Source organism: Acanthopagrus latus, chromosome 8 (assembly GCF_904848185.1).
Source record: "Acanthopagrus latus isolate v.2019 chromosome 8, fAcaLat1.1, whole genome shotgun sequence".
Classification (NCBI taxonomy): Eukaryota; Metazoa; Chordata; class Actinopteri; order Spariformes; family Sparidae; genus Acanthopagrus; species Acanthopagrus latus.
Genome location: NC_051046.1, coordinates 7,755,949 through 7,781,840, shown reverse-complemented (window position 1 = coordinate 7,781,840; position 25,892 = coordinate 7,755,949). Strand labels below are relative to the sequence as shown.

General features: G+C 43.4%; 1 protein-coding gene across 2 annotated transcripts; it reads left to right on the top strand.

The window, feature by feature from the left end:
• Positions 1 to 1,374: 1,374 nt before the first annotated feature.
• sema3e (sema domain, immunoglobulin domain (Ig), short basic domain, secreted, (semaphorin) 3E) lies at positions 1,375 to 24,219 on the top strand. Of its 2 annotated transcripts, none has more exons than XM_037106852.1 (17): positions 1,375 to 2,339; positions 12,688 to 12,848; positions 13,006 to 13,065; positions 13,435 to 13,554; positions 16,620 to 16,713; positions 16,991 to 17,107; positions 17,422 to 17,564; positions 17,664 to 17,778; positions 19,084 to 19,153; positions 19,238 to 19,382; positions 19,733 to 19,958; positions 20,230 to 20,321; positions 20,749 to 20,790; positions 21,579 to 21,745; positions 22,125 to 22,192; positions 22,524 to 22,657; positions 23,584 to 24,219. In XM_037106852.1, the coding sequence occupies exons 1-17, from the start codon at positions 2,195 to 2,197 to the stop codon at positions 24,082 to 24,084; spliced, it is 2,400 nt and encodes a 799-aa protein (XP_036962747.1). In that variant the 5' UTR covers positions 1,375 to 2,194; the 3' UTR covers positions 24,085 to 24,219. The 2 variants fall into 2 exon arrangements, with proteins under 2 accessions (XP_036962747.1, XP_036962746.1); XM_037106851.1 differs by having other exon boundaries at positions 1,376 to 2,339; positions 22,122 to 22,192.
• The last annotated feature ends 1,673 nt before the right edge of the window (positions 24,220 to 25,892 follow it).

Sequence of the window (25,892 nt, the reverse complement as noted above, 5' to 3'; positions counted from 1 at the left end):
TTAATTTGAAGGCAAGCCATTTCTTGATGGGCATATATTCACACGCACATTCGCACTGTCTCCCTTTCATGATTTCTGCCATCCATGAAGTCATTCATCCATTATCATTTTTTTTTTTTCACCAGAGTATGTTTTTGCTGTCAGTCAATGCAGGGATTATAATTAATAACATAACAAGTGGGAAATGTTCTCATTAAAAATCCCTAGTTTGCAAATTAAAAAACGCAGCTGTACCACAATGTGAGTCAGACGCAGATTTGGGAACAGCTAAAAGAAACTTTTCTTGCAGAGTGATGGAATGTTTCCATTTTAGGGATTAGCATGACTTAATGTTGGTGTCACAGAGGAGCCATGAGAAAGAGACGGAGACAGAGAGAAACAGATGTATGACAGAGAGCTTTACGGGAGAGACAGACAACGCTCTGCTCCGGTAACTGGACGCCTGTGGGACTTCCCCGCGGGACGCGTTCAAATTCAATAATGACTCCGGTCACATCCCTTTTTTTTTGAGAGAGAGAGTTTTCTAATCAGATTCAAAAAGCTGTAGACCTTGAGACACAACGAGAAAGACTACAAGGACACGATACGAGACTGCATGTCAATGAGTTCAACATTAATATTTTACAGGATACCGACGATACCTGAATACTTGTTACTCACCCACAGGTACAAAAAAATTGACAGATCCTAACTCATTCAGAGTTCGGGGGGGAGCAGAGAGAGAGGAGGAAAGGCAGAAAAAGTACAAAGAAGGGTTCGGCAGGCATGTTGGGATACATTATGGGGGAAGTGCCGGACATGAGGACAAACTAATAACCAGGTTCCACCGAGCTGAGGAGTGTGAGAGATTGGTAGACAGACAAACAGAAGCGGAGATTAAATGGGAAGGGAGACAAAAATTGCCATGAAAGGAACCTTGCGCATGAAAATCCATGGTAACAGTGATAATGACTATCCACATGGAAACAAACACAAAGAGGCCAATAATTGAAACTGAAAAGAAGCGCCTGAGTTAAGAGGCTGAAAAACCTTGGATCGGTTCCATGTTAATGCAGCCGAGGTAGGAGCGAAGAGAAAAAAAAAAGGGAAAAAAAAAAAGCGTGTTGAAGGAGGAGGGGAAGCGAGGGGTGGTCTGTAGAGTGACATGAGAGGCAGCAGAGGAGCCGGGGGAGAGTCTCACAGAGCTCTGCCTGGGAGACACACATGCACACTTAATCCAGACAATCTAGAGGAAGGAGGCGGCAATTTTCAGCCCCTTCAAGCTGATGCACACTCCCCACGTTACCAACCACACACACACACACACATACACACACACACAGGCTTCTCCTCAGACACACCACACCATGGCAGGTGGCCTCTGCCCAGATCAGTAGCTGTGGTAGGAGCCATCTTAACTGAGTCACTGAGGTTTTGAGCTGAGGTTTTGGATCCTCCCTGACTGTTGGAGCGTGAGCAGAGTTGGGAGCCAGAGCTCCACTTTTTCCTCCCCAGTGCAGAGAGACGGCACGCCAGGCACGAGGCTCCCCACTCCTCCGCTCTCTCTCGCTCTGCCTTTTCCTGGGCTCATGTCCAGAGAGTGACTGGCTCCAGTGGACCCAAGAGGAGGGACGCAGCCTGAGGATACAGTACAGCAGCTCCAGCCCTGCCTGCCTGCCTGCCTGCCTGCCTGCCTGCCTGCCTGCCTGCTGGGACAGACAAATACATTGAGGTTTCTACAAATCAGCAGCTCCTTCACCTGGGATTCACTTGATTTACTTTATAATTTTTTTTTTTTATCCTCTCATCAGATCAGAAAAGCCTGGATCTGAGCTGGGCATACAGACAGACAAACAAAAACAGACGGACTGGCATATGGACAGAGAGCAGTGGGCACTGCGGCGTGAATGTAGCAACTGGACTTCTCTTCTCCCTGGTTACTAAGACCAAACAAGGATAATCGCCAGAGCACTATCCTGTCCACCGAGGTGGTGGGTGGATGCAGCTTTCAGCAGGCTGCTATAGGCGAAAGCAGTGACTGTATAGAAGCTGCAGAGAAAGCAGCTAGTTGATCCACACTCACAAAAAAAGGGACCGTTGCCTTCAGGTAGACTTCAGTTGGATGGTCATCTCTTATTGAACTTGTAGGGCAAAGGAACTGTCTCCCTCCTCACGGACTTATGTTGAGTGGACTTCTCTCAAGATTTCTGCGCAGATGGAAGGTGGAGTGCGTGTGTCAGTGAGGATGGCAGAGTGCACGAGGACTGTGTGTCTGACTCTTATGCTGCTGTATATTGTTCTGCTGGGCACGGCTCACACAGCCCACAGCATCTACCCGAGGATACGGCTCTCCCACAAAGGTAGGAGACACCCACCGCGTGTTTTCTTTAATCACCTTTAATCTTATTTTGGCAACGGATGGTGACGCTGCACAAATCCAGCGCTCTGCCATGTTGCACAAATACAAAAGGCAAAGACAGGGCTGCAGGTAATGCAGCATAATGTGTTCAATAATAGTCAGAGCAGCCGCCACAAAAAAATGAGCATTCTCTGTTTAGTGCTGTCACTGCAAGAACAGGATCTTTCACACTGTAACAGACATCCCAGTCTGGAGCATTATCTGCTGCAGCATTCCTTTAATTAACAGTCAAACACTGACATAACAAGTTTTCACACCTTTCTTCTCAACATATATGTAAAATACAAGTGTGCATGTGTACTATATATATATATATATATATATATATATATATATATATATATATATATATATATATATATATATATATATATGACCAAAAGTGCAGCACCACTACAGACAGAGTGCTGTAAACAAGCTGAAGCCAGCGAAGCGGCATCTTCTGTGAGCAAGCAGCAGAAGAAGCTGCAGGTAATCATTACCACGTAATGAGACGGTCATTGAAGATTTATGTTTTCTACCCTGAGAGAAAAAGAGTCGCCATCCACGCTGGATCTAAGACTTCTGCGCTGACATACTTTTTTCTTTTTTTTTCCCCACTCACTGTTGATGTTGAAGGAGCCTCCTCGTAGTTTGTTTTGATCCCTCGGCCACGGTGGCTGAGAATCCACAATGTGGCTTTTCTCTCAGGCCATGGTGGCAAAGAGATGAAGGCGGTTTATTTGGACATGCCAGAGTGGGAAAAGTGTTTGTGTGTGCCCATTTTTTTTTCTTCTTCTTTTTTTTTTTTTTTACAGTACGTGTGTGTGGGCGTGTGTGATATGGATGGGCATTGCACTGGAATGCGGACAGATTGTCGTGTGTCTCTTCGACAACAGTGGGGGTTGTTTGGAATCTTTTTTATCTCATCGAGATAAAACTCTTGAGTAAACACTGGCTTTTTTTTTTTTCTCTCACGGTTTCTTTGATGTCCGTCGCAGCAGAAGGTGATGATTCCACATAAGCCTGTTAGTCATGGTTGGATATAGGTGTGGAATTCGGATGGTCAATAACTCATAAATGCTGCGCTGTGAGTCACTTATGATGGTTGACAAGTTTGTTTGGCCAGTTGTGAGGAGGGTCCTTGTGTGTCGTGTCCTGTACACTTTATTTCTACGCTTTTAGCCAAGTGGAATTTGTCAGCGACAAGACAATCAATAACTAAATACCCTAAAACAGTTTTCCAGTAAAAAGCAAGACTGGTGGTAGAAAATTTAATGAATTTGGAGGATAAAACCAACCAGAGAAAGAGACTATTTGCACTTTTGGCTACGGTTCTTATCATCAGCGAAGTAAGCGGATGGGCGCTCATGTGCTTAGTCATAAAGTGTCACAGCAGAATACTTGATGATCGGTGACTTTTATATCACCCAATTCATTAACCGCCTGAGGGGAAAGCTGCTCCAGTGATTGACAGCCCACACCTCTCCCTCTCTCCCCTACCATACATGTTCTGGCTAGCACCGAGCGCTATGAAAAGGCCTCAGTTGGATCCTATCATTATGGAATGAAAAACATCTTAGCCTTAATATATGCCTCATGGGCTCTGCCAGTGATTTTTGCACACACCCTCCAATTCGCACAAACCCCATACACACACACACCCACACACACACATCCACGGGCGGAATAGTGTGAATTCTTTACACGCCGATGACTTGGATGCAGTCCAGGAAGATGGATAGGGATGTGGTTTTTAACTGTTCAGCCTCAGGACTAAGAAAATATTACCATAACATCTGGTGTCAAAACATGGTGGATACACTAGATTCTCCTCTCCCACAGAGGGATTGATAACGGGCAGGAGAAGTTAATCATATGGGCGCTCAAAACATTTTTAACCTGCTTCTGGTTATGTGGGCGGACACCAAGTGCTGGATCAATAGAAACCACCATTGAATATCGGATCAACTTTCTCCTGCTTTTCTGGGAATCAATTCCTCTGGGCACATTATCGTGTGTTTCAAGGGCGACCTCGCTCCCGTGCAGCGCGAGTGTCTGCGTGCTTTGATGTGAGCCAACGCATCACATGTGGTGCTGAATTATCATCATTCTCTCTTTCATCTTTTTCACCATTTACTTGTCTAGACTTCTGGACCAGCGGAGAAAATTTCCAAATTTCCCCCATCCGTTTCACTTTCATCCCGGTCGTCCTTTCATTTACTTACACCCCCAATTAAGTGCAGCTCCAGCAGGCCGTCACCTAACTCACGTTGAGTGTTGAGTTACGATCACAGACTCCCGGCCGTCTTTAGAGAGGATCCCGCCTAATATTTAAGTGCACAGACCTTGACCACAGGCTAAAGATAGTAATACAGCTCAATTGTGTGAACTTCTAGCCAATCAAACTCCCTAAATCCTAGGTTATTACATAGAAATGCCCTGCAGGGACATGTGATGAGGATGCAACAGAAAATTAGAATGTGCTGTTTTTTTTTTTTTTGTTAAGCTTCTGTGTGTTTGGACAGAGATCCGTGAGATCTAGTTCTGCATCATCCAAGGCTCTTGGCAGCAGCTCCAGATCTCCACGCCTGCGGTGGCCCTCTGGAGCGAAATGAGCTCTTCTGTTAGGAAACCCATCAATTCCGACGCTAATGAAGCTGCACGCGTCAGAGTCACGGCAGGCTGCAGGTAGACGGCCAGGTGCAGACTTATGTTGCCGCCTCCACAGCGCCATCATTGTGCCCGGCGTGAGCTTCAGAGAGCGTGATACAGCAGATTTCATGTTAGTGATGATCCGATCAGAGCAAAGTCACTTCCAAAAACTCCTCACTTCTTCCAGGTTAAAATCATTATTATTATAGCTACCCGTGCATTTGGCACTTCGTTCTAAAGGTGTGTTTGTGTTGGACGCTCAGTTCCTCTCGATGAGTCACTTCAAATCCAATCAGGTTAATTCACACCTGGCTTAGTGAAGACAAATCCTACCTGTCCAGAGCTGCCCTAGCAATGTGCACAAACACAAACAATTACTTGATTAAGAGACAGAGAATCATCCATGCGCTCTCTTTCAAGAAGAAAAGATTTTTCAGACATTTTGCACAACATAAGTTAGCAGGTTATAACTGCAGACGACCTTAGAAAAGCATGTCTGAGATCCATGGAGGTGTTCATGCGGGCAGCAAACACACAGAACACACAACCTGACCGTTTCAGAATAATTATGTCGAGCAGGCGTTTGTTCAGCATTTCTGCCAAAGGCGTGTTTACTCAAAAGTCATGATGGTTTACTGAGATGTGAGGCACTTTTCTTTAACATTTCAGTGAAGGTGAATTAACTCATTGCGATACTAAGCAGTTCCGACAGGGTTAACATCACACTGTGTACGTCGCTTGTATGAATAAACACACATGCATTCCCTGTTTGAACCCAACATTTACCTCATAGAAAACGCAAATAAAAGATGGCTCAACAGCTGGATTAAACCATATACCGTGTCAATATGTGTGAGACTACTACTCTTCTAAAACTGCATGAGTGAGAGCGTCGGTGAGCTTGTGCGAACACATCGGTCAACAGCTTCTGAACCTTCTTCGGGCATTTCTTTTTTCTTCAGCACTCTGAACTGTAAAATGAAGAGAGGCAGAGGCACTTGCATGTGTGAACACAGGGATTACTCAGGTAGCAATTACTGATGTATGAAACCTTTGAGCTGTAATTTTAAATCGCTCCTCTCCAGACAAGAAAAAAAAAGAAAGCTCTCTATATATTTAACAGCCGTGAAATGACGTGGCTGGAGGTGACTTTCTTCTGAGGGTGAGACGGGGGAAATACCAGTATGGCCTAAAGTTGTGTCTGCCTGAAATGAAATCAAGTTTTTTTTCTATAAAAACCTAATGTGCAAAGTGAGTCCCATTAGATTTCTTCCGCCTACATGTGTGAGACCTATAATTAACATTTACCACGTTGGATCGTGGCCATGGGGCAGTCATAGACCCTATATCAAAGCACTGGAAAATGGAGGGTATGGTGATGATGAGATAAATCACACCTTTTAGGTCAGCAGAGGGAAAATGATATTTTTTTTCAGCCCCTCCTCTCCTCTACCCTCCACGCTCACCTCTCTCTCTCTCCGCTCTCTCGCTTTCTCATTTTGTCTGTGTATGTCTCGCCGTCCTCTCCTCTCCCATTGTGTTATATGTGTGCTCTGCAGTTCATTAATGACATGTCCAGAGGGGAAGGCAGCTGGTGAAACTCTAATATCCTTTCTGACCTTTTCCCGGTGAAGGGACCGGCGAGAGGAGATGAGTTAAGTTCGCGGAATAGGGAAAAAAAAAAAGAGAGAAGGCCTGACTGCTGGAGTCTTCAGAGAGTATGTTGCAATGATAAGAGAGAGGGGAAAAAAAGACGATGAAGGATGACAAGTGACACGCAGAAAACGCAGAGAGGATACTGTTCATTGTGAGCTGGCAGCTGAGAGCAAAGCAAAGCTTGTTTTCATTTATTTCACTGTGCGATGAAGAAACAAAGATGAGAACTGTTCATCTGGAAGTTGTTTGTTAAACTTACAATTAGACCTGTCATAAGAATTATTTGAACCTTTTGTGTATTTTTTCATACATATTACTGACTTGTAGATGTTTGTACATCACAGTGATCATTTTTGCTGATCTGAGTATTGTTGTGTTGACATGCATGTTTGTTTACAAAAGGATCATCAACATTTTAGCTAACATAATTCCATATGATATCTAGCAGGATATTTCCTTCCCATTATGAGACCTGGACATGGACAACTTAGCATTTATTTGCATTTTAATCATTGCTTTGGTTCCGTGAGCTCTCATTTTAAGAACATCTCATGTTATTTATTTATTTTTTTTTTTTTGTCACATTCCATTTCCATTGTCTGAAAATTCGGAAATAGATCTTCATGGCTTTTTGAAAGGTGTACTTGCATTATCTAGCCTGTTGTCACTCACAGTGCTGTAGTTCCCCTCTTGCAAAACGACTTGAAGCACCCCTCTGGTATAGTAGTATACAAAGCGAGCAAAGTTTGGGGGTCGTTGCATCGGTAATACAGTGGACTTTCCCCCCGTGAACGGGATTTGAGCCCTCTGTGTAACCAAACGTCTTGAGCAATTAACTTACGTTACCTGATGTTAGATCCATCTTTTACGTTGTGTTACGATAATGAATGTAGTTGGTTTCTATCCAAAGTGTGATCTTTTCCTAAACTTAACCAAGTGGTTTTGTAGCCTAAACCCGACCAAGTGGTTTTGGTGTCTCAACCTAACCAGGTGGGTTTTGTTGCCTAAATCAAAACAAATGGGTTTTGGTGCCTAAACCCAACCAAGTGGTTTTGGTGCCTAAAAAGAATAACGAAGTGTTGGCCTAGACCTTACTAAACCGCAACCATTGAGAAAATGTTAATTGATGTATTATTTTATCATAAAATGTGTTCAGTTTGTCAGCAAGCTATATTTTGAGTCTGACCAGATGTTGTATATTTCATATTATTGCTAACTTGATCACGGTGCCTTTGTTTTGAAAGTCTAACAGGATACATCATCAAACATATTATTACTGACTTAAAGCATTGACGTTTTGAAGCTTAAGGCCTCTGACCAGGCTAGTGCATTATTAGTTATTTCAGTGGCATAGGTCCATAGAAAAAGTAGTTATTGTGGCAGGCCGGCTTATAATAACATTAAAAGTGGAATAAACTGAATAACTAATCTCATAACAAATGCAGCAAAGAAATCTATATGCCGGTTTGAGTTTGTTCACTGTGTTCTGCTCCTTTAAAATTTGAGCAAATTTGTGTTTTTCTGTGCTGCAGCCGTTGCTTCAGGTATTTCAGGCAAGTTACAGTTAATATGAGAATCAGTTTACACTTTATGGGTTTTGACATATAGCTATATGACATACAGGAAGCCACATCAATAAGAAATTCATTTGGATTCCAAGGTCATGTACGTGTGCAGTAGAGGCTGTATAGATTGGACCAGATGGGGGATCAGCTTTGATCAAGTATCAGCCAAAATACAGAACATTCCTTCATTCAGAGCTCATATTAAAAGCTGACACATTCTGTTTGTAGATACTTGATTGTTTTAATTAGACGTATATATCTGAACTGTCACTCGTGAAGGTATCCTCTAGATATATAGCATCAATCAAGTTACAGACCTTTTCCTCGGTTTTTATTACGGAGAAACATACGTTGCTTTCTTTCTCCGACTCACATCCTGCTTGGACACTCCATGTGGCTTTCATTTGACTCTGACATCATTCCACACGCACACACAAGAGTATATGGGAAGACAAGGCTATATACTGATAATGGCATAACACCCCAGTTCTCCAGCTCCTGACCCCACCCCCGGGGGCTCCACAGTCTCACTCCGGACCTGGACGGCACGAGGAGAACAGACCCGGTCCTTGTACTTTAACTCCCGCCTCCTCCAATAATTCTCTTTGTTTCTGTTCCAGCACAAGCACCATTACTCAATAAGTAAACCTCCATAGGCTTATTTTTTCTGGGAAACATGAGACTACCTACCGCAAGTTTAATTTTTTGACGTGAAATGCGTGCTAAGTGTTGGCAATAGATATCAAATTTAATTTGTGTTTTCAAGTCTCTAGAGGAATAACTTCTGCGTGCAGTTATCTCGGTTCTTCGACTAAACCCCGCTGTTAAGAGACTTATAATCAAAAGTTGATTGCTACTGCTACACAGATGCACATATTGTTCTCCCTGCTGCAGCAAAAACAGTGTTCCCGTACACAGACATGGAGGAGATCACAAAGTTTATTTTGATTTCACTTCTCCAAATCTTCTCTGGGATCTCTCGGCGCTGCTCAGACAGCCGATGAAAGTGTCTGTCTTGAGGGAGTCCTTCTTCTCTGTGCTTTCCATTTGAAGTGGGATCACAGTAGGGCCATGTGTCTCCCCGGCTCAGTTGCTGATGGAGAAACGCCCTCCTCCTTCTCCTTCTCTCGGCTCCTTTAGCTGACGGCGAAGGAGCCATCACTGGCTGCAGATGGCAGAAAAAAAAACTTGGAGAGGAGACAAGACGCAGAGGAAATGTGGAAATCCCCCCGTTGCCTTCTTCAGTCTGAGCGGTGGCTTCAACTGTCTGACTGGTGCGCGTAATGACAGAGGAGCAACCCTGTAAATTGTGCCCTCCGCAGAATCTCTCGCTGTGTGTCAGTGTAATCACATCCACCAATTGTGTTCTACAGTGACCTTGTAATCATGTGCAATTAAGCCGATTAATCAACTCCTTCTTTTAATATAAATGTGATTACAGTTTACAGTTTCCTCTCACTTGTACTTCTACGGTGGTGTGGAATGGATGTTCTTTCTTTCTTTCTTTCTTTCTTTCTTTCTTTCTTTCTTTCTTTCTTTCTTTCTTTCTTTCTTTGTCTTTCTTTCTGTGTTCCTTTCATTTTAAAGTTCCAAGCTGGTTACTGTTAGTCTCCTCACAACACGATAATGGAAATGTTCCATGCCATACACATGTAAAACACATGTAAAATAACATGACATACAAGCCTTACAAATATGTAAACAATCATGGAATTAAATCTGTTTGTAGTTGAGCGTGTATGTGAGTGTGTGTGTGTGTGTGTGTGTGTTTGATTGACCATTTGTGTGAGCAGTGTTGTATTCTACAAAACTACATAGTGCACCTTTAAAAATGATTCTGGGTAGTCAACCAATCAGCGATAGATAGAATCAAATACTAACTACGAAATTCTTACCTGATGAGTCAGCACTTGTTAGTGACACTCAGCGGCTGGTTCATAGTAAATCAGAGAAGTGGTGAGTATGTCGATTCACAGATATTTATGAATGAATCATTTCCTACTGATTCATTCTTATATGATCTGCCAGCCTGTTCTCCAGTAACTCCTCATCAGTCCTGAATTCAAAGCAATTACTCATTAACTATTGAGTATTTTCTGAGTCATTCTTTTCTAGCTCCTCAGTAACTACTCACATATTTGTGTACTTTATTGTTGAGTGTTACCATACTGTACTTCACTATCTACAGTTCAAATAAAAGTCAATTATACATATGTTTGCATGTAGGTTCATTCTACAAACAAACATAAACGCGGTGTACAGTAGATTAAAGTACATTATTTGCCCTTGATGCATTGAAGAAAAATGTAACAGAAAATGGAAAAACTCAAAACTGTACTTAGCTACAGTACTTGAGTAAATTCCCCCAGTTACATTCCATAACCGGGTGTGAGAGAGCAAGAGAGCTGTCAATGCATCTCGCTGTGTGCGTGTCCGTATGAATCAGCTGCCGCTCATCATAATTCACAATGACAAGCGAAAGAGGACGGGGAAAAAAGGGGTTTGGGCACATGCACTGTTTAGTCCGTCACTTTAAATAGCTGTCTGAATAATAAGTGGCAGCAGATTCGACTTTTTCCTCTTAAAGAAGGAGCTGATTGTTTGAGAGCCGGCCTAACACTTGTAGAACAGCAGGAGTGGAATGTTTTAGGGGACTGTCCTGGATCCAAGTTCAGCTTAACTCAGAGGGGAACTGTGAAGAGATAGAGGAGGGCAGTGTGTGTGTGTGTGTGTGTGTGTGTGTGTGTGTGTGTGTGTGTGTGTGTGTGTGTGTGCGTGTGTGTGTGAGAGAGAGAGAGGGAAAGCGCTCCAAGTGTGTGCGGATTAGATAATTACAGGAAGCATGTCTGAGCCCTGGCAGAACACCGCTGCCACATCCCCTCGCTCTCTGCCACCTAACCGGGCCGAGGTCTAATGCAACTAAAACAAACAGCCGCTTGTCTCCGACATGGAAATCTTAATAGCAACAAAATCTACACACAGTCACCCACTCCTCTGTGGATACCTAATCCCATGTTAAACAAATAAAAGAAACCTCCACAGAACATTTGCTGCTGTTGCTATGAGTAATCTACAGATCCCGGATAAACACGCTCTCCTACCTTGGAGATCAGGTATCGCTGAAAATATACAGATAGTTAGGAAAAGCAAATCATGCAATTACCCCCTGCAACCTCGGCATGTAGAGACATCTCAGCATCATTTGAGGTAGTCGGTTAGCTTAGTATTACAATTGTTCGTGTCTAGCTGGTGTTTTTTTTCCCTCTCTTCATTTAAAGGGAGGGTTTTGTTGCATGTATGCATTAAAGGAGAAGAAATGGAGAGATTACAGCCTGTGCAGTGCCATAAATTTCGATCCTGAACCCTGGTGCGCTTGAATCTGTCTGAGGTTTTTGGCAGCTCTGCTAACACACACCAGATCCCCCTTTCTTCTTTTTACAAGGACACCCTGCGTCCGACCCAGTCATGTGTTAATGAAAAGTTTTTTTCAGGCCAGTGCAACCCAGAGGAAGCGCACACCTCTGGGGCTTCACTTAGTTTAAATCCTTCACCCTCAACCTTTTTTCCGCAAGCTCACAGAGAGCAAGGAGCAGCCTGTCGGGTCCAATCAGGTGTCTACAACTGGGTGCATTGCCTTGTGTGTCTACAACCACTGATGAGTGTGTGTTTATATGTAATGACATATCTGTCATGGGCCGCTGCTTCCTTTTCTAGAGACGGATTTGAAATCACCTAAAGCGAGACTGACAGGGAGTGGCTGCTGATCTCAAGCTAATGGCAGATAAAGAGGCTGGTTCCGTTTCCTGCCTGATAAAACTGTGACCATGGGCCACACTGTGGACATCAAATGCCTCCCCATGAATCACAACATCATTCCCAGGACTCATACCCAACTTCCTTCATCCGCGCTTTCGACAACATGTGCACACACAATGTGCCCCCCTCAACTGAGCTCTGTCAACGGTAACAGCAGTAGCCGTCGGTGCCAAATAGGTCGGCTGTGAGCTGCCTGGATGCTTTCATGCCTGTGGAACTTTTAGCAATGATAAAAATAAAAAGGCCTAGCTGGACTGAGAGAGAGGAGACATAGGTGCCACATGAGAGGGACAGATGACATGCAAAGATAACCCGGCTGTTGCTCTCTGCTCTCTCGGGGGAAGCTACGAATCAAAACCACATGTTGCAATGTGCCCTTGGCCATGGGAGCAGTCGGGACGGGACGTTACTGGAGCAGCCACAAAACCCTCGAGGTTTGGGTTTGGTCAAAATTTGATCCTGCTGGTTAACACGGGCAAGGAGCTCGGTAATATTCAACGTCGAAAAATGAACAGTCTATCTAAGCAGACAGCTATCCCTAACTTAATTGCAGAGCTCTATTGTGTTGCGGTATTTATTTTTTTCTCTCTTTGTGTGTGTGTGTGTTGTTGTCTGCAGAGCTTTGGCAGTTGAACAGAACCTGGGTGTTCCAGGGACATGGAGCGTCTCTTCAGCCTCAGACCATGCTGCTGGACGAGGGCCACGAGAGGCTTTACGTCGGTGCCAAGAATACCCTGTTCTCCCTCAGCCTGGACCGGGTTAACACTCACCAGAGAGAGGTAGGCCTGTGTTCATCCCTCCATGCCTTTTAGGAAGTGAGTATTATACTGAACCCACGTGCCCACAGGGCAATAGGTTAGCCAAACTGAGTGTGCATATGTGTGTGTGCAGGTCAAGCTTTCTTGTAAATATGAGTGCAACTGTGTGTTCTTTCAGATCCAGTGGGCCAGTACAGAATCTCAGATAGAGGAGTGTCTGATGAAAGGGAGGGAAAAGGTAAGGGACACTCTCTACAGGGCTGCATACACATGCATACAGCCGAGGTTGACTATCAAGGTCAGAGCAAAAGTGCCCAGTTTATAATGCGCCTTGCAGTATAATTCATTTATTATATAGGTAGGATATATCCATTACAGAGATACATACTGTCAGCATGTATTAATTGAATACATATATCACTGTGTTCATTAACCTTTGTTTAACCTGAAGCACGGATGTTATTGATGATGCGGTAAAAAGCCTGGCGTTTTTCCCAGCACACCATTTAGTCCCCTCAGTCTCAGGCCTCAGTCTGCCCTCGTGACCTCTCACCCATTAACCCCTTCTTCCCACCTGCCACTCTCACCTCTGCATCTCTTCCAACAGCCCGAGTGCGCGAACTACATCAAGGTCCTGCAAAAGTACAACCAGACCCATTTGCTGGTCTGCGGAACAGGAGCCTTTAACCCCATCTGTGGCCTGGTCAGAGTGGGACACACGGGGCAGGTGAGTCCCAGAGACAGAGGAGATGATTTAACGATAAATGATTCAAGTGATGTTCAAAGGGCTCCTCCTGTTAGACAGCTTGTCAAGGTCATACTGCACTTTTAAATAACTCGGTACCTGACAATTAATCCATTGTGGATATTTCAGATGATCCCATTTTCTGTCCTGTGTAATAAACATAGTTTCCTCTGGTGAGCATCTGATGTCACTGAAACCTCCCCTTATGAAATGGGAATGTCCTTAAAGACCCTCGTCCGTCATCAGTAGTTGTGGCGTTTACTTTAACGGAGGCGACCGGACCATTCCGACATGCTGTCTTCAGCTGTTGTCGCTTCTCTCACTTTACTCTGGCTATCCTTATATTATCACAATGCCATGTGCTGTGTACAGAAGCCCTGAGGGGGCAAGTGAGAGTCATGTAACTGACAGAGATGGAAAAGCATTGACGCGTGCAAGTCACTCACAACTTAATACTATCGGTCAACCATCAAACCTCGCTGTATTAAAGGCTGATGATAGCGGCCCCTGCTCGTGTCCCGTCAGTCTGCACTGAAATTAGAGGAGCGATATCATTGGCAGCAACTTTGATGCTGGACTTTAGTTAAGTTTGGCTGTCACATGCCATCAAGGGAGGGGAACACAACATTGAAATATGTCAAAATGCACAACTGTCATGCACAAATCTGCAATAACAATAAAGCATTAGCTAGCTAGTTAACACATGTTAAGTATGTTAATTCACAGTAACTTAATTGGAAACTGGACGTTTCACCTCTCATCCAAGAGGCTTCTATAACCACTCACACCTGAGCTCAGCTAGCTTTAGCAACCCACATGAAGCTGGTTTGACCAACGATCCACAAGTAGCCCTAACGACCCTGAAGCTGAGAGCTCACACGTGTCCTTAACAACTCTGTGAGAACACACCAACGCAGAGTTTAAAAGCCTACAGCTCCCCTCCAGTTAGTTAGAACTGAAGATGCCTCTTGGAAGAGAAGTGAAACGTCTTCAGGAAATTGAAACATGAGAATTGGTACCTTTTTAATTTTAAGGAGGAGAAAATACATGGGTCTGAAATGTTTTTTTGTTTAACTGGAATCCAGCTAATCTGGTTGCTTATCAATGAATGTGTGCAGTAACTCTGCATTAACATTCCTTAATGGATGATCACACAAAGTCACAGTAACGTTATTAGTTGACAGAGAGCAGCAGGGATTCATGATGTATCCTGGATTAATCTGAGCATTATATCTACATTAGTTGCGTGTTAATTAAACATCACTTGGACCCTTGTGATAAAGTATTGCAGGAAAAATCCTGCACATTTCTTCTTCATGCAGCCAGACAAATTTCCCATTGTGCTCCTCCACTCGACAGTGTTTAGATGACCGTAGCCAAAAACCCTCTCCGCCCTGTTTCGATAATGTTTTAGCCAGGAGCTCTCAGAGTTGTTAGTACAGCTTGGACCGCTGGGCTGTTAAATTCTTTGCACATGCTACTGTGGTCTAGTTTATCCTCCCAGCAACAAGTGGACACATGGCCTGAGGTGAAGGTGGAAAAGACAATGTATGAGAGAGGCTAGGGTGGTGCTTTTTGGTGTTTTTTTCCAAGGAAGAGAACTTCTTTAAGCACAAGGTTCTCATTTGTATATGATCGAAAAAAAAGCAGACATTGCTACTGTCCAGGTAAAGAGGGAGGACAGACCAGGTGTTACTGTGTGTAGCAGCAAGTTTGAAGTCAGGGAAGATCGATGCTCTGTCTGACTCAGGGGTCGGCTCAGATGTTTGTGTGTGTGTGTGTGTGTGTGTGTGTGTGTGTGTGTGTGTGTGTGTGTGTGTGTGTGTGTGTGTGTGTGTGTTTCGGCTGCCTGAGTGGGATTTGAGCACACGGGAGGGTTTGGTGTGCATTCTGGCGTCCATGCAAAATTGACTGCATACATCTGTGCGAGCGTGTTTGTCTACAGTATGACACATATCTCCCAGATGTCAAACATGAACAGCCCCTTAGGTGTGTGTGTGTGTGTGTGTGTGTGTGTGTCTGGAGTGTATTTAGAGAGCGAGGAGGGGAGAAGGTTTCCACCCTGCATTCCAGCACTGGTCCAGTAGGTCGACCAGTCCAGGAACCAAGCTCAACCATCCCTCATGCCGTTGGAATGCTCACAGACTGAGCAGAACTGGATCAGTCTAGGCAAACTAATCTTTCTATTGACCCACATAAATTTTCATACTCGGTGTACACAGTTACATGTAGTCTATAATTACCATTAAACCTGAGCTGAATAATATTTTGATAATGATAAAATGTGATATAAAATACTATTTCCATTCACCAAGTCAACCACTGACCAGCAGATCAAGTATTAATGCCCTACTTGCCAGACATATAATAAAAACAACCCATATTTCAGAGTACTGCGTGCAGAGTGATATCGATCGACCATATTTACCTATTTTCCGTTTGCTTTTGATGGACCGCGCTGCATGATGGATGAGTTTTACCCAGAAACGGACTTCTGTTACAGTCAAATGCCGGGCGGTAGTCACAGCACAGTAGGGTTCCTTGGCTACTCATAAATCAATATGTGACACCCCCTCTGATCTACCAGTGACAGTCATAAACACTGTGGTGGCCCACAACATATGAGCTCCAGTTCTAGAGGGAGTTCAGGGTATGAATGAGAGAGTGTGTGTGTGTGTGTGTGTGTGTGTGTGTGTGTGTGTGTGTGTGTGTGTGTGTGTGTGTATTTTTGTCACCTGCCGTGCGGGGAAACAAGATCAGAAGAGAGGAAGTGGTGAGCCCACTATGGTGTAAGAGCAGAGAATAGTCAGCTATACCAATTCAGACAACAGTCCTTCATTTGGTCATCCATCACTCCTTGTCTCATCTATCTTTCTTCCTCCTGCTCATCCATCACTTTCTCATCTCTCCTCTCCATAATTCACTTGAGTCCCTCTGCACACCTCACCCACTGGGGGTTGTCTTGATGTTGCCGGAGCTTTTCGCAATAGTGCGGTTTCCCCTTGTGTGCGAATAACTGCGCTTGTGTCTGTGTGTGTCGTCCTCAGAACAAGCAGTTCACTCTTGAAGAAGACAGTATAATAAGCGGCAGAGGGCGCTGCCCGTACGACCCCAACAGCCCCTGCACGTCTACGCTCTCCAGTAAGGCACCGCACACTCTGTCGCTCGCCACCTCACCATCCGCTGAGCTAAGATCACAGTTGTGAGACTGCAGTGCATGGTTTTTCATTTCAACTTAGTGAATACATACCATGTGAGTTTACACTGATGACAGTTGCTCACTTCCAACAAGTCAATGCTGCCACCTTGTGGTCGTTTTTCATGTCAGCATTTCAGTCAGAGCAAAAGGGGCGCTGCACGTTTAATGTTTACACATGAACTGGTGTTAATATGGTTTTTGTGTGTGTGTGTGCATCAGGAGGAGAGCTGTATATTGGCTTGTACACTGACTACTGGGAGAACGATGGCGCTTTGTGTCGACTCAACAACCAGACCTACACGCGCACTGAGAGAGATGACAGGCAGCAGCTCAGCGGTCAGTATGCATCACAGGGATATGATCACACATGTGTATCCAAGGGAGTGTAAATGTTTAGTCTACATGGTGACAACTCCTACGTATGTCTTCAAATTGCTTTCATTGTCTGACCAACTGTCCACTACCCAAAGACTCTTCTTTTACTATTCAGATGACAAAGTAAAGCAGGAAAATCCTCACATCTAACAAGCTGAATTAACTTTCAATCCACAAATTGATGATTTCAGAGATTCCTCACGTAAAGCAGCTTGAAATGAGTAGGAATTAAAAAGTTTATGACAGGCATAACTTTTCTTTTTTTCTTCCAACAGAGCCCAAGTTTGTGGGGTCAGCAGTTATTCCTGACAACGACGACAGGGATGATGATAAAGTCTACTTCTTCTTCACTGAGCGGGAGACGGACGGTGAGGGAGCGAACAAGGCCGTCTACACTCGTGTGGGACGGGTCTGTGCGGTGAGAATGCTAATGCTTATGTTGGAAAGACTTTCTTGGCAAGATTCAGCTAAAGCCAAAGTTCTGCACTCACTCTCTATATGTGCCTCCATCTGTCAGAATGATCAAGGAGGACAGAGGATGCTGGTGAATAGATGGAGCTCCTTCCTGAAAACTCGTCTCATCTGCTCCGTGGCCGGGCCGAACGGCATCGATACACACTTTGATGATCTCGGTAGGGCTGCAAGCCGTCTTATTTATTCATTGTGAAACCTGTTTTTACTGCGTGACAGGAACAGACACATCTGTATACACCTCCAGATGTGAAGAGTCACTGTGGTATTGATTTTTGTTATGGAACTAGCATAGACTGACATACGCTGAGAAATACGTTCAAAAATGAATTTTAATATTTTAAAGTAATCAAACATGTTCATATAGTATTTATTAAAAAAACGATTACTTAGAATATATTATTGCTTATATTACTTTTTTCAGATATGTTATGGAAATATGAAAAATGGCAATAATTGGTATACATATGTGCCAATATATAGAGGATATATCACGTTAAATATTTGCATGCATGTACAGTATAACTAGGTAATACATTTCTGGATATTATATGGCAATATTTTTCACTATATATGAAAAATGAAAAAAATAATTATATATATTTGTCATCATTTTGAGACATTTGAGACATTTTGGATAAGGCTTTGCTAATATATGCTGATATGTATTTAAAAACATGATTTCTTAAAATGTATATTTTAATGTATTACTAAATAATATATTTTTGGTTATTTTACGTCAATATCTTTAATATATTTTTTAACATAATAAAGCAATACTTGCAATAATAAAGCAATAATTGTCAGTATGGAGAATATATCATTCAAATGTAATTGATTGCAAATACAACATTAACTGCATATTTTAATGCACATAAAGATATTAGATATGTTATTGAATTTTAAACAGAAGCCTCGTCATATCAGTACAACATGTAATTGCAATGTAAAAATATAATGGGAACAAATGGGTTCTAACAGTATAGGAAATATATTTCGATTTCTTCAGAAGTGTGTACCAAAAGTGCAATAGTGGTAAACAATTGAGTAGTAAAGCATAAACTCATTTCAACACTTTTTTTCATAAGACACACAGCCAGTGGTGCAGAATGACTAAAGCCCCACTGTGCCTCGCATGTATTATCATTACATTCAAGTCACAGAGCTAAGCATTAAAATTTACTGAAAAATAAACAAACAACGATCTTCGTAAAAACCAATTAAGTCATTTACCGCTGTTCTAAAGATATCCAGAATCCACCAGGACTCTTCCAACCATCTGGACGGAAAATACATTCTGTCTGCTGGAGGATCAAAGAGAATTTAATCTGTTTCCCAGCCGAATAGGAGAAATCAGAATTCCATGATATACAGCGGTTTCTTTTCAGCTAAATGCAAAGAGCGTAAAAAGTGTCAGCCAAGTGTGGCTAACAAACAACAGCTAACTCCTACTTCTGGTGTTTCAGAGGATGTGTTCGTGCTGAAGAACAAAGATGGAAAAAACCCAGAAATCTTTGGCCTCTTTAGCACGACTAGGTGAGTCCACGACGCCGTCAGCATTTCATTACGCAGTCATAATTTTATCATCTGTCTGCTTATTGATAAAACTTGATTTTGCAGCGCCGTGTTCAAAGGCTATGCAGTGTGTGTCTATCGCATGGAGGACATCAGAGCAGCCTTTAACGGTCCGTTCGCCTTCAGAGAAAGACCCGAGCATCACTGGACGCCTTACGAGGACAGAGTCCCTTACCCTCGACCTGGATCAGTGAGTGTTCTAGCCTGAGTGAGGGAGTGTTTATAGGGGCCTCACTTCTTGATGCACAACAACATTATGCATTCACAGCACTCTCCATTTGTCCGTGTCCACGACAGACATCCTTTGTGAGGGACAGTGTTGAGGCCATGTAGGACAGCTCCGGTGAATGTCAGCGCTGTCGTAGCTACCTCAGCAGGTCATGCAGGGACAGCACGGGCCAGACGACAGCATGCCAGCCTTTTTTTTTTTTCTTCTTTCTGCGCTGCATAAAGTGCCAACGCAATTAATGGCCCTCTTGTGTCTCTGTCTCAGCTCCTTCCTTTAATCTCTCTATTTCTGTCCCGCTATCTCTCTAACAGTGTGCCAGCAAGGTGAACGGAGGCGGCTTCTCCAGCTCTAAGGAGTTTCCTGATGAGGTTTTGAGGTTTGTGCGGTCTCATCCTGTGATGTATCGCCCGGTCCTTCCTCAGCACCGCAGACCTGTGCTGCTGCAGACGGAGCCGGGCAGGAGGAAGCTGACCCAGATCGCCGTGGACAGAGTCCAGGCACAGGACGGACACTACCACGTTCTCTACATTGGCACTGGTACATACACAGTGAAGAATGAATGACTCTTTTGCACAATGTTACTATTTTGAAAATGAAAGACAAGAGTGAGACGCTCTTCGGGTGCACAAACACGCTCGACGAGACATTTTGATGGCATACACACACACACACACACACACACACACACACACACACACACACACACACACACACACAGTTTTCGTACCGGATGTGAAAGAAGCGCAGAATTTTAGGTCATCACCTGCAACACTTCGGTATTTGTAACATCGATGTCTTCCTCTATTAGACGACTCAGTGGTGTTGAAAGTTATCACCATCTACAACAAAGACACAGACACCATGGAGGAGGTGCTGCTGGAAGAGCTGCAAGTATTCAAGGTATTTTTAGCTATAGAAAATGTGAAACAGAAGTCGACTTCGTAACCAGGCAAATTCTGCATCTCACTGCACACACATCACAGTGCATTACTGCTGCAGCTAGAGAGATTGTTTTGGATTCACTGATTGCTAATTTGTGTCCTTCTTATCATCAGAAGGGCACGAGTGTGATTGTGCAGCCAGCCTGTCGAGAGATCCTCAGAATGATTTGGACGTACTTAGATCAGTTACATTTTAGATCAGCCTGCAAGCTGCGGCTGCTGACATTTTAATTAAGACCTGATTTGGGATGGATAGAGGCATGACGGGAGGCCTCCAGTGACAAAGAACTTTATGTCAGCTCTTGTTAATTTATTCTTAAAGCGTGCGATGAACCACTGGTTCAGCTTCATTTTTGAATAACAGTCATAATGTTTCCTATTTGCAGCTGCCAGCGCCAATACGAGAGATCATCATATCACCTAAAAGGGTAAGAGGACAATCTGAATCACTATGCTGCTGTTTGTTCATGCAGTACTGTCGTTTAGCCACAAGGTGCTAACATTGCAACAATTTCCATTGCTTTGTTTTCACATAGTTTCGTGTACTGTAGCAGCAGGCAAAAACATGTATGTTAGCTGTGATTTCAATCAAACTGATTCAAGGATTCAATTAACAAAGGTTACTGTCAATTGCAGAAATGAACAAAAAAAAAAATCTTAGTTCACTGAAATTTTTGGGGAACTACGGCTCTACTCAGTGTTGTATAATTATATTATAAGAGCTTTAATGCTCAAAAAAATGTAATCACTTCTCTCATATAGTCCAATCTGCCTCTGTCTGAGATGCTGTTTTAGCTCATGTCTCTTTAAGAGGCAAAATCCAGTCTTTTCTGTTTGGTCAGCTCACACACGCCTGAGCCAGCACCGTTCGACAAGTCCCCTTTCGGCTCTGTCATGTTCTCAACTTCCAGTTGGCTTCTCTTTTACTGTGAATATAGGCATAAATTATAGAAATGTGTGAGTCACAATGTCTCAAAATTAAAGGCGGGACTATTGAGGAGGTGTTTCAGGCACTTCAGGAGCTGTTGCTTTGGACATGACATGCACAAAAACCTATATAAAACACTGAGGGAAAGGAAAGAAACTAGGAAGCATAAAAGGTCTCATTTTCCCTATTTGAAATATACTAATAATAAATTAAAGAGGGAGGATAAAAAGGATTAAAATAAAAAAACAAACTATGTTTTGACACAATGCTTTATGTTTGGCTCCACAGCAACAGCTGTATGTGGGATCAGAAGTGGGCGTGGCCCAGGTCAGACTGCATCAGTGTGACCTCTACGGCTCTGAATGTGCTGACTGCTGTTTGGCCCGAGACCCGTACTGTGCCTGGGATGGTCTCACCTGCTCCAGATACTACCCTGCTGGAGTCTACACCAAGAGGTACCAGCGCACACACACACACACACACACACACACACACACACTCTCTGCGACAGATCCCATCATTTCCAGCCTGCAGATGTGTTTGTGTGATATCAGCTATTCACACCTTTACCAGCTCACTTCTGTTTCATCATAGCACCTTGGCCCTAAATGTCACAATGCTCTGAGGCTGGATTATCAAGTCAATATCACAGGCTCAGAGAGGCACGGCAGCCAGCTGTTATGTAACGTCTATCAGTATGCACCTGATCACTGCCCTTCCTCTTTTCCTCTCCCTCGTTGCCTTTTTCAATCTTTCCTTTCACCCTTCCCTTGCACTTCATCACATGTTCAAAATCACTCTCTCCCTCGACTTCCCTCGCTCCTATCTCAGCAGACGATTCAGGCGGCAGGATGTTCGCCATGGCAACGCCGTCCAGCTGTGCAACGGGCTGCAAATTGACGGTTAGTGTATAAATTGACTGTGTGATGAGTGCGCGCATGTGTGTGTATGTGCATGGGCATGCCTGTGTGTATTTTCTGCAAAATTTTGCCAAATACTGCGTACAAGCAAAGAAATGATGCGGTTGTTCGGAAGCACTAGACTGAACACGGAACAAATGTGAACTCTTGATATGCAATCACAGCTGGAGGTGAGAGAGGGTAGTGTTTCCACTGTGGGAGGAGATTGGGGTAGAACAATCCACTCTACAGTTAATGAAAGGTCACGGCAGTTCTTTGCCATGTCTCTCGCCTCACTGTCTTTTATGATGTGTGTATGTGTGGGTGGGTGCAGATGAACAATGGCAGAGAGCCGAGGAGAGGCTGGTGTACGGCGTGGAGAGCAACAGCACTTTACTCGAGTGCGTCCCTCGATCACTTCAAGCCAAGGTCCTCTGGTTCTTACAGAAAGGAGGAGAGAGACACGAGGTGAGTGCGTTCCTGGGCCCGTGACGAACACAATGCAAAAGAATAAATAAATATTTCAGGACAAACTGACATGAAAAGATCAAAGCACTGGAAAAAGAAAGGTATTGCACTTTCACGGGCCAGTTGCTGTTGTTGTGGAGAAAGTTTGACTCAGAGCCAAGATTTTTGCTGCTACGTTAGCTTAATTTGAATCAATGGTATTTAATTTGTTGCGCTAAACTATTTACATCAATAGTGTCTCGGGTAACAGGGGACATTTTCTGTAAAGAAACATGATAACACTCTACATGACGGTACACAGAAAGAGTAACTAATGATTATGTGATTAGTATTTAATGAGTCTGCTGGGTAACTACTCAGTATGATGTCTGACTTTATTTGAATGTACACAAAAACAGTAACTAATGATTCAATAATTATTAATTAATGAGTCATGGATCGGGGTAGAGCCAGCGTCTTGTTATTGGAATGTCCTTGGGCAAGATACTGAACCCCAAACCCCAGTTTTTAAGGAAATGCTCATTAACGATTCCTTTACTATCAAGTTGTTCCTGATTCATTCCTTACCCGCTCTTTAATAACTGCTCACATGTTTGTATATCTTATTGTAAAGTTTTGTTGAGTATTGCATATATTTTCCTTGGTGCCATATATATATATATATATATATATATATACACCAGTATCTGAACTATTTACCACAAACAGTTATACTGAATGATTATATACATCACAGAGGCTTAAGTACAAAGTCACAGTATTGAGTGCACTATTGAAGAACTACCATTCCTTTATTTATCCTTTACTTAGTTTAGTTCCGAAGGTTTTTTAATTAGAATCCCGCTTGGAAGAGAAGCAGCAATGGTGCAAAAAAGGCTGCATCAATGTCTAGAAGAAAAACTGTGTCTCTTTCTTCCTCCGTGTAGGTTCGAGGTGATGAGCGGGTTATCTTGACCTCACACGGGCTGCTGTTCTTGCGTGTGAAGAGCTCCGACGCCGGCGTGTACGTGTGCCAGACTGTAGAGCACGGATACGTCCACACGCTGTTACGCGTTTCGCTGCAAGTGCTCAGAGGCGAGAGGGTGGAGTCGGCGATCCACAGGCCTAATGATGAGGGAGGAGAGAAACCTGCAGCTCTGTGTCACTCCTCGCTGGGCCCCCAACCAGGCCCCAGCATTAGCCCCAGGGCTCTGTTGCCCTCCTCGCTGCCGGGCCCCCACTCCAGGCTGTGGTACAAGGAGTTCCTCCAGCTGATCGGCTATGGGGACGCCCAGAGAGTGGAGGAGTACTGCGAGAGAGTGTGGTGCTCGGATAAGAAGCGCAAAAAGACCAAACGGAAGTACATTGCTCCGACTGGCGAGAAGCGAGGGAAGGGGAGAGCGGAGGAGAACTCCCACCGAGCGCCCCGGCACACCGTGGGCACCTGAGGAGACCGACCGCACACACACAAATACACACACACACACATACACACACAGTCTAAAGGTCAGACTTCACTCTGTGTTTGCACCATGTAAAAGGTTTTCACTTTGCTTTCAACAAGAGCAGTTACAGAAAAAAAATAAAAAGTAGCAGGTTACCTTGTTTTTGTAGCTACATTTATCACCCAGTAGTTTAACTGTTACGTTTTTAACCTATTTTGAGAAGCAACTTTTTACCTTTTTTTTCTATGGGGTGAACTGATTATCTGCTGCGCACCCTGAGTAAATACTATGTATGTCAGCGTCAGTACAGAGAGGAAACCCTGGGCGGAGACGGATGGCTGATTAAGCCGCATTGCCTTCCTGATCTGAATGGGACAGAATATAATATATCAGCTCCTGTGGACCCGGCTGTCAATCCGAAGCACACACAGAGACTGCTGCACCGCTCCACCTCTCATTCAATGGCTCAATAAGACAAACTCTTACTGTATCTATCATGAGAGAAAATACAGCTATGTTAAAGGTAACGGCCTTCTAAAATCTTTTGTTTTTTGGGACTATGATAACTTATTTTCTCTGTCTCTATTTTGAGTTCTGTAGCTGTTTAGATGTCGTAAACTGGAAAAGAAATATATATAGCGGTGTTGTTTTTGTACAGTGGAAAACATGCTTTAAGCTTTTACATGATTATAACGTGGTCATGGCTGTGTTGTGCGTGGGTTACAATGGCCACAGTAAGATGTTGCAATGCCACTATTATGGATATTCGAGGCATGTTTTAGTGATAATTATGCCCTCTGTGGAAATGGTTACTATTTAAGCACTTGTAAAAAAAAACAAAAAAAAAAACTGTTCCAGTAGATGAAAAAGCGGATGTTATTATTAAGTGTCCACATTTATATCCGCAGTTGTGATCAGATGTATCGACAGTATTGTGTGTATTGTGTTTCTAATTTAAAATTCAGGTTGGGTCTCGTGTGCACATCTGGCAACTGTAAAAGTGTATCCAAAAAAGTCTGTCCCTTTTTTGTCTGTCTACCAAGGCAAACAGCTATGTAAAACAACTGCAATTTGCTGAGAAGAAGAAAAAATGAAAAGAAAAAAGAAAAAAGACAAATAAATGTTACGAGTGACCAATCCAAGCATGTCATTAGCAAAGAAAAACTGATGAGTCAGCCTCTCATGAATATTCTGTTGATTCTGAGATGACAGAGAACAGAAACAAACAGTCTGATGTTGCATTACAGTGGTTCTGGACTCTTAAAACAGAGTCCGCATGATCGCTTTTTTTCCAATGTCGTGCCTTATTTATCTCCTCATTTTGTCTCTTGTTGTAAGTACCATATTCATGTGGTTAACAAAACTAAAAAAAACAATCACTCAATTTCTGGCGGGGCCTTATATCGTCACTGGTCATTCTCCTTGAATATTCTCCAACTAAGACATTGATTGAAAATACTGTGTCTGCTTTTACCCCTTCTAAATACCTGCCATTAAAAAAAGATGGACCATCCTTCCCCTGGTGTCACCTCTGTGGTTTGGCCATCGATAATGACAAAGTATACCCGGTCCAAGTACACACACACACACACACACACACACACACACACACACACACACACACACAGATTAAGAGACTGAGCCAATGATGCAGCTATAAAGAGGTAGAGAGTTAGGTGTGTGCAGTGGTCACTCAGATTGCAACAAAAATAAAACTAAGTTCAAAATGAGAAAAAAAATCCCGGCGAAAAGGGTTCAAATGTGCTTTTTAACCTTTCTGCCAGAAGAGCCTCGGATGAGACCCTCTCACA